At 50.7% G+C, this 8271-nt stretch overlaps 1 protein-coding gene across 1 annotated transcript; it reads left to right on the top strand.

The window, feature by feature from the left end:
* The first annotated feature begins 516 nt into the window (after positions 1-516).
* On the top strand, positions 517-7160 carry KRT2 (keratin 2). Its single transcript, XM_079141021.1, has 9 exons — positions 517-1242; positions 2257-2471; positions 2766-2826; positions 3372-3467; positions 4054-4218; positions 4441-4566; positions 5365-5585; positions 5978-6012; positions 6113-7160. The coding sequence occupies exons 1-9, from the start codon at positions 559-561 to the stop codon at positions 6709-6711; spliced, it is 2202 nt and encodes a 733-aa protein (XP_078997147.1). The 5' UTR covers positions 517-558; the 3' UTR covers positions 6712-7160.
* Positions 7161-8271: the final 1111 nt, after the last annotated feature.

Genomic DNA, 8271 nt, shown 5'->3' with positions numbered 1-8271 from the left:
CTGCAGAGTATCCCCACCTCTTGTCTCAACTTTTCCTGTGTAAGGGAGAGGACAAGCAAGGAGAGCCACAAGGCTGAGGGGCTGCCTCAGTCTCTAAACCTGTCCTCTCTCCCATTGCTGCTCCGTGCTGATGAGCCTGCACAGGCCTGGGTGGTAGCCAGCCTCCCTTGGGTCGATCCAGAACAGGGAGCAGCATTCTGCAGGTCTTTTTCTCTCAGGTTGGGAAACCCAAATCCTAATCTCCTCTTCTGATGAATTTACAAAAATCAAATTGCGTGACAGATGTCCAGATAAACAGAAGTTCGCAACCAAAGCAAGTTCTGGGATGGAGCTGATTAGTAGATTTTTTTTTTTTAATGGCTATTAGTTTGATAATCACTCACCAGGAATAGCTTCCAGGCAGACCAAACCCATGCATAAGTGGGCCCACACCCATGGACACCAACACCTAGTCGGCAGGTATATAAGGGGACCCTGACAGTCTCCCAACAGCACAGTTCAGTCTCCAGCCTCAGCTCTTCTCAGGAACCTCCACTTTTCTTGCTGGGCAAAGGCATCATGAGTTGTCAGATCTCGTGCAGATCCCGAAGAGGAGGCGGCGGCGGAGGAGGATACCGGGCCTTCAGCAGCGGCTCCGCTGTGGTCTCTGGAGGGAGCCGGAGATCGACCTCGGGCTTCTCCTGCCTGAGCCGCCATGGAGGTGGTGGAGGAGGCTACGGTGGAGGTGGCTTTGGCAGTCGGAGTCTTGTTGGCCTTGGAGGGAGCAAGAGCATCTCCATAAGTGTGGCTGGAGGAAGTGGAAGTTTTGGCTCCGGTGGTGGATTTGGTGGCAGAGGAGGCGGTTTTGGAGGCGGCAGTGGCTTTGGAGGTGGCCGTGGTTTTGGCGGAGGCAGCGGCTTTGGCGGCGGCGGTTTCGGTGGAGGCAGTGGCTTCGGTGGAGGCAGCGGCTTTGGAGGAGGCAGTGGCTTCGGAGGTGGCGGTTTCGGTGGAGGCGGCTTCGGTGGAGGCCGCTTTGGAGGTGGTGGTGGCTTTGGAGGCTTTGGAGGTCCTGGTGGCCCTGGCGGCCCTGGTGGTTCTGGCCCTGGAGGATTCCCTGGTGGTGGCATCCATGAAGTCTCTGTCGATCAGAGTCTCCTGCAGCCACTCAACGTGAAAGTTGACCCAGAAATCCAGAACGTGAAGTCTCAGGAGCGGGAGCAGATCAAAGATCTTAACAACAAATTTGCCTCCTTCATTGACAAGGTGAGATGGAAGAAGCCTGCTCCGTCTCAGGCTCAGGAGACCTTGCTTACAGTGCTAATTGTAAAGGAAAGGGCATGGATTCCTTGCTTCTATGAGCCCTTGATGTGATCATTGCAGCCTGGGTTATTTGCAGATTCTCAATGGCAAAGATGCTGGCTCTGAAGGCTGTGTTTCCCACAATGGTCTACAGTTAGGAATTATTTGTCTATTTGGCTTTATTTTTCAGTCCAAATAAATAATATGTATGGAAAATCCTGACAATTACAGAAAAATTGATATAGCAATTAGTGGACTGAATGGGTCAGGCTATGTTACAGCAAGTTAGGAAGGTGATTGGTGAGAAAACTTTTTCCAAGGTAGTTTCTCCTTACCTGAAAAGTGATTATTAAATTCTGGAAAGTGGAACTTGAAATATCTGCTTGGAGCTGAATGAAACTCCAGCTTTTAGGAGAAGTGTTCTCAGTTTTGTCACCCATAAAGTCTTTATTGGTGTCACTTTTGGGTGTTACTGGGTTTTCTCCTATTTCAAGGCGGATGAACCTGTCTCTTGTTTTGTCTGTCTTGAATTAGTCAGGAATTTACAAGGCTTTCCAAACCAGGCAAGGAGCCCTGCCCTCCAGGACATGTGCTCAGCACCTCAGGTTGCAGCGCCAGTGGCTGCTTGCTTTTGATTTTCCCCAGAATTTATGGGACCGTGGCAGGGAATGTAACTAGGAGGAGAGAGGGAATGGCCTGGAGTCTTGGGAGCAGTTGCAAACAAAACAGTGGGTGTAGGAAAGAGAGCCGTGTGCACAGAGAGGGCCAGGCTTAGCTTTAAGAGTCCTAGAACTTGCAAGTGTGAGAGCGGGGAGCTCAGAAGCTCTGCCTGGCTCTCTCCAGCCTCTCTGGCTGTTGGGGACAAAATCTTGTGACTTCCTTAGATCCCTGAGCAGCACCAGAGCTGCATGGGACAAGTGTGGCTTGCTGGTGTGAAGGGAGAGCCAGACCTTACGTGCTCTTCTCTGGTCATGGCAGGTGCGTTTCCTGGAGCAGCAGAACCAGGTGCTGCAGACCAAATGGGAATTGCTGCAGCAAATAGACGTGAGCTCCCGGACCACCCACCTGGACCCCATCTTCCAGGCCTACATCAGTATGCTCAAGAAACAAGTGGATACGCTTTCTGCAGAAAGAACCTCGCAGAATTCAGAGCTGAACAACATGCAAGATCTTGTGGAGGATTTTAAGAAGAAGTAGGTGGAATCAACTTGAGGAGATAGATACTGAGTGGAGCATCCTGTCATCTTCTCCCAATAGCATTTGGGATGACGAAGGGGAGAGATGCCTGTATCTGTCAATTATTTTGAAGAACTTAGGGCTTTAGAGATCATATTTTTACATGTTTGAGATTAATGTATAGAAACCTATCCTCATATCATAGTTTTGGTCGAGGCATTTAAAGAGTGCTTAATGTTCTCAGAAAATAGGGCATTTTGGGTGAATATAATTGAACCAGCTTAACTGCCACATCATCTGGGTCTCAACAGGTATGAGGATGAAATCAACAAGCGTACAAGTGCTGAGAATGATTTTGTGACACTTAAAAAGGTAAGCAAGAGAATGCTACAGCTGGGGCAAGAACAGGGGCACTTCACACTCCATCATGTCCAAACAGCAAGACTAGAAAATAGAAATGAGTGCACACAGTAGCCAGAGAAAGGGGTGACACATGTCTGTGGCCAGTTCTCTTGGGAATAACCGGGTTTCTGTAGTTCAAGCTTCCTGCAGGGGATTTGTATAATCCAGAGAAATTCAGGAGAGAAAGACAGGAGAAAAGGGTTGAGAACTGTGGAAGTCACAGTGGGAACACAGTATGTCTCAAGCAGAGGACAGAATGCTTCACAAAGCTTGGTTCTATGCAAACTTTGATGATCTTGGGGTATGAACAGAGGGCATGGGCATGGAGCACCCTGCAGAGCAGCATGGTGAGCCATACACCAAATGAGGCCCCCTTAGGCTGTGGCTCCTCTGGAGGTGCCTGAGATACTGGAGAGCAGCTCACAGCACTGGGTAGAGAACAGTGGCAGAGAGAAGCTAGAACCCACACAGGGGACCATCACGAGTTTCACCAGAGACCCTGACCTTCCCTGCAGGATGTGGACAATGGCTACATGAACAAGGTGGATCTGCAGGTCAATGTGGACTTACTGACCCAGGAGATTGACTTCCTGAGAACACTGTATGAGGCGGTAAGGAGTCTGCTCCTGGATACACCCTTACTGCCCACCCTTCCCACCAAAGGAAAGTCCTACTCAATTGGTGAAAAGGAGGAAAGAATGGGTTTATGTCCAGGCTGAATTCAGTGTGTCACCGTCCCCACCTATGGACTTCCATAACTCAGGTGTTGAGGGAAAGGGATTTTCTTCTCTGATGTCATAGGATGTGAGATTCAAGAAACTTTCCTCCTTCAATCCCCTACAAGTCCAGCTTCCCTTAGGAAGAGACTGCCCTATGCCCAGTATACTTCAGAGGTCAAAATGCATCATGTCTCCCTCCCTTCTCTCTGGTCTAGGGATGCAGATGATTTCTGAAACAGAGAGAAAAAAATTAAAGTATTTGCTATGAATGAGTTTCTTTCTGGGGCACTTACTGGCATAAGGGGTGAAGGCTGTTAACCAGGAGGCTCAGAAACCCAGACAACCCCCCTCATGGTTCTGAGAGTGACCTTGGAAGAGGCCTAGTGATGCCATCTTTCATCCCATCAGGGCAGGCTTAGTCTGAGAATCTATGTGTTGTGGGCAGAAAGTCATGGCCAGACTTTCCTGTGTGTTGTAGGAACTGTCCCAGCTTCATCAGACTATCACCGACACCAATGTCATCCTGTCCATGGACAACAACCGCAGCCTGGACCTGGACAGCATCATCGCTGAGGTTCAGGCCCAGTATGAGGAAATCGCCCAGAAGAGCAAGGCCGAGGCTGAGGCCCTGTACCACAGCAAGGCAAGTGCTGGGAAGCAGTGGGGAGCCATAAGTCCTTACAATCCGGGCTTCCCCCCAGGCAGGCCAGGTACGGTAAGCTCACCGGTGTGTTTCTCTAAAGGAAATTGGGTGAAGTTGGGCATCATTGCTAAGAAAGAGGGTCCAGATTGATACCCACTGGCTCTAGTCAAGCCTCCTCCAGGCTGGACTCCCCTGTGAACTGTCCTCTTCTTCCCATATCAGTATGAGGAGCTCCAGGTGACTGCTGGGAAACATGGAGAAAGCCTGAAAGAGATCAAGATGGAGATCAGTGAGCTGAACCGCATGATCCAGAGGCTACAAGGGGAGATCTCACACGTGAAGAAGCAGGTGAGGTGCTGCCCTTAGGATGGGCCCAGCTCCACTAGTAGAATGGGGCTCAGGGTGGTGTGGACATTTATAACTGTGTATGTGAGTGTGCAGTTGTGCATGTGAGTGACAGAGAGACAGGAGAAACCGAGGGCTTCTAATCTAGTTTATATAGATTCTGATCCCCTCTCCCTAAACCTAATTCAAGACTGTAATAATTTTTAGAATGGACTAAGAGACATTCCAAAATAAGGATTCGTGAAGGGAAATCAGCACGATCACTTTTTGGTTGTCTACATGTGTAAGAAGTGCAGCAGTAAAAAAGGCACAAGTTTATTCTTTTGACTTTCCGAGGATTGCAGACATAGCTTTCTGTGTGTGGCGCAGGCCTCGGCACCAGCAGACTGGGTTCACAGAGGGGCAGTGAGTGTTAGGGGCTGGCCAGGGGCTGGACATTAGCAGTGGGACTGATAATGAGGGTTCCACCATAAGTAGCAGAAGTCCTGCAAAGCAGTCTGCATGGAATATCTTCTTTTGTACCTGGATAGGATAGTGATCCTGGCCCTGTGCTCTGGGGATTGGGGACATCATGGAGAAACCCAAAGGGTCCAGTCAAAGGGGAGGTGGGAAGAAGACACCCCAGAGACAGCAGCAAGTCTTAGCACAGTTGTCTGCAACTGCATTCATTTCAGGGGACACTCAGCACTCTGGGGCCAGCAATTCAGGCCCCCCAAACTGGGTAGCTTGGCTCCCTGTCTCCCTCTGCCAGGCAGACTCCACTCTCTGTGTAAACAGACGCCTTCCCTCCTTCTCTCCTAGTGTAAGAGTGTGCAAGACGCCATTGCAGATGCTGAGCAGCGTGGAGAAAACGCCCTCAAAGACGCCAAGAACAAGCTCACAGAGCTGGAGGAGGCTCTGCAGCAGGCCCGGGAGGACCTGGCCCGGCTGTTGCGTGACTACCAAGAGCTGATGAACACCAAGCTGTCCTTGGATGTGGAGATTGCCACCTACCGCAAGCTGCTGGAGGGCGAGGAGTACAGGTGAGGGACACTGGGAGAGGAGAAGGGAACCCTGGGCCACCTTCTTCTTTCTCCTCCAACCAGAGCTTGAGTAGAAGGCAGGGAAAGCAGAGTCGGGGCTGGCATTCTCTGGGTTCTCCAAGCTGAACTCATGGACACAAAGCTTTAGTGTAGAGTCGCCTATTCATCAGTATGGAATGATTAACAAGGCATATTAAGATATATTAAATTAGGCAAGCAGATAAGCATCCTGGTCTTTTCTGAAAGACAGAGCAAAGTGGTATGAAAACAGGGCAGTCCCTGCGGGCTGATGTTAGTGGCTAAACTCTACACTTGTAGGTAGAAGTTGTAAAAGCAAGATGCATGTAGTTGAAGTTCTCTGCCATAAATTCTTTTCTGTTTCATCCTGACAGGATGTCTGGAGAATACAACAACAATGTGACTGTGTGTAAGTAGTGGGGTGTGGTCCTGTCCTATGGGGTGGTGTGTGGGGTGGAAGCAGGCAGAGGTGGGCAGCACTTTCTGTGGTAACACTCTCTCTCCTGCAGCTGTGACAAGCAGCACCATATCTTCAAATGTGGGATCAAGAGCTGGCTATGGAGGCCACGGTTCTGGAGGTAGAGGTTCCAGTTATGGAGGAGGAGGATTCAGCTCTGGAAGTAGCAGTTATGGCTCTGGAGGCAGAGGCTCTGGCTCCAGAAGTGGTGGTGGAGGAGGCTCCAGCTCTGGAGGTGGCTTCAGAGGAGGCTCTAGTTCCGGAGGAGGATACAGCTCTGGTGGTGGCTCTAGAGGAGGCTCCGGCTCTGGAGGTGGATACAGTTCTGGAGGAGGTTCCAGAGGAGGCTCCAGCTCTGGAGGAGGATACAGCTCTGGTGGTGGCTCTAGAGGAGGCTCCAGCTCTGGAGGAGGATTCAGCTCTGGTGGTGGCTCTAGAGGAGGCTCCGGCTCTGGAGGTGGATACAGTTCTGGAGGAGGTTCCAGAGGAGGCTCCAGCTCTGGAGGAGGATTCAGCTCTGGTGGAGGCTCCAGCTCTGGAGGAGGCTCCAGAGGAGGCTCTGGATCTGGAGGGGGAGTTTCTGGCTCTGAAAGGGGTGGTTCTGGCTCAGGTGAAGGTTGCGGTTCCAGCGTGACCTTCTCTTTCAGATAAGATGGGGTCTCTTCCCAGCTCTTCCACTCCAGAATGTAGGAACCTGTCTCTGTACCTCTAACTGACAGCAAGTCAAATTCTGTCACCCATTTCTGAAGGCATCTGGGGGAAAGGGATGCCCATATATAGTATTTGGAAGATCTTTTCAAACCAGTTAGTTAGAACCAGTGATACCCATTGTGTTCTGGAGAAAAACGTCATTGTCCAGATTTTACTTCCAGCCATGCCCCATTCCTGGCACCCCACCCCATGTTCCTGCAATGCCCACTTGGTAGTTCTTTTCCAGGCGGGTGTTCTTCTGATCAGCCCTGGTGCCTGCTGGTTCCATCTCAAAGCTCTTGCCTTTCTCCTGCCAGTGCCCAGGGGAAACATGCTTCTGTGTACATAGTCCCTCTCGTCACCTCTGCTTTCTGAAGTGCTGTGGTCGGGTGTCTGCCCAATAAACTTCATTTGCAATTCATGTCATGTGATGTCTGTCTGATGTCAAGTCTTGGTGGAAGTGGGTAGCCATGGAAAGAGGAGATTTGGAAATGACAAAAGAGGGGATCCTGGAGGAGGGGCAGGTCCCCTTGGGGAAGTGTGGCTTGGAGAGACCCAGAGTGTTTTCCTCTGAAAGCAAGGGGGTGGACTGTGGTGTCCTGAGAAAGTATTTGCCAGACTTGGGACTATGTCATTGCCAGTTGGTAGACAGGGGGATTTGTGGAAAATTCTCTTTCTAGAAAAAGCACTGTTCTCAAGAAGCATCTTCCCTGTTCTGATGAGAGCTTTGCTCTGAGGGGACTTCTCTTCAGGGCAAACCAGCCGAACCTGAGTGCTCACCCAGGTTTCTGCAGTTCTGAGCTCCCCAGGCAGAATTCTGCCAGCCTGGCATAGACTATGGCCTCTCCATCTGCAGGCTACACATCTGGTGCTCCGGGCAAGGCTAAGGGAAACACCTGGGAGGTGTCTGGAGGGCTGAGATGACATCTCCAGAGTAACCAACTTCTATTTTCCCAGTAAAGCAATCCCATCCCACTGAGCATATCAAAAACCTTTCTACCCTAATCCGTGGGCACCCATGGATGTCCCAATCAGTATGACTTTCCTCTGTGGGCATGAAGATTATTTTGGCCCCTTCTGCCAAAAGGCCTCCCTGAGCTTCCAGGGAGACAGAGAATGATCAAGCAGGTGGGATTGGTCAAGCAGGTTGGCCAGAGAGGCCCAAAAGAGGGTTGGTGGCTTAGGTGGGTGAGGGCAAGCCTTGTATATGTAGTATCCAAATGCAGCAGATGTGGCTTCAAACAACTTAAAGAATCCTGAGGATCTTTTTTCTCTTATTTCACTCCAGTATTATGAACGTGGGAAGCCTGATTGAGCTTGTGACCCTCTTCTTTCCCCAGAGGATGCAGGAATGATTTCCAGAAATGCAGGGCAGCATCTAGAAATCAGACACCTTCCCTGGCCTGGACCAGTCAGGCCCGGGCCCAGGCTGGGCAGGAAGAGCTCTGTGACTGCCACAGTGGCAGGGTGACAACAGAGGCTGAGCATTCTAGGGGATCTGCTGCTCAGAGCAGGGTCCTG

This window comes from Sciurus vulgaris (genome assembly GCF_902686455.1).
Source record: "Sciurus vulgaris genome assembly, chromosome: 5".
NCBI lineage: Eukaryota > Metazoa > Chordata > Mammalia > Rodentia > Sciuridae > Sciurus > Sciurus vulgaris.
This window is presented reverse-complemented; position numbering and strand designations above follow the sequence as displayed.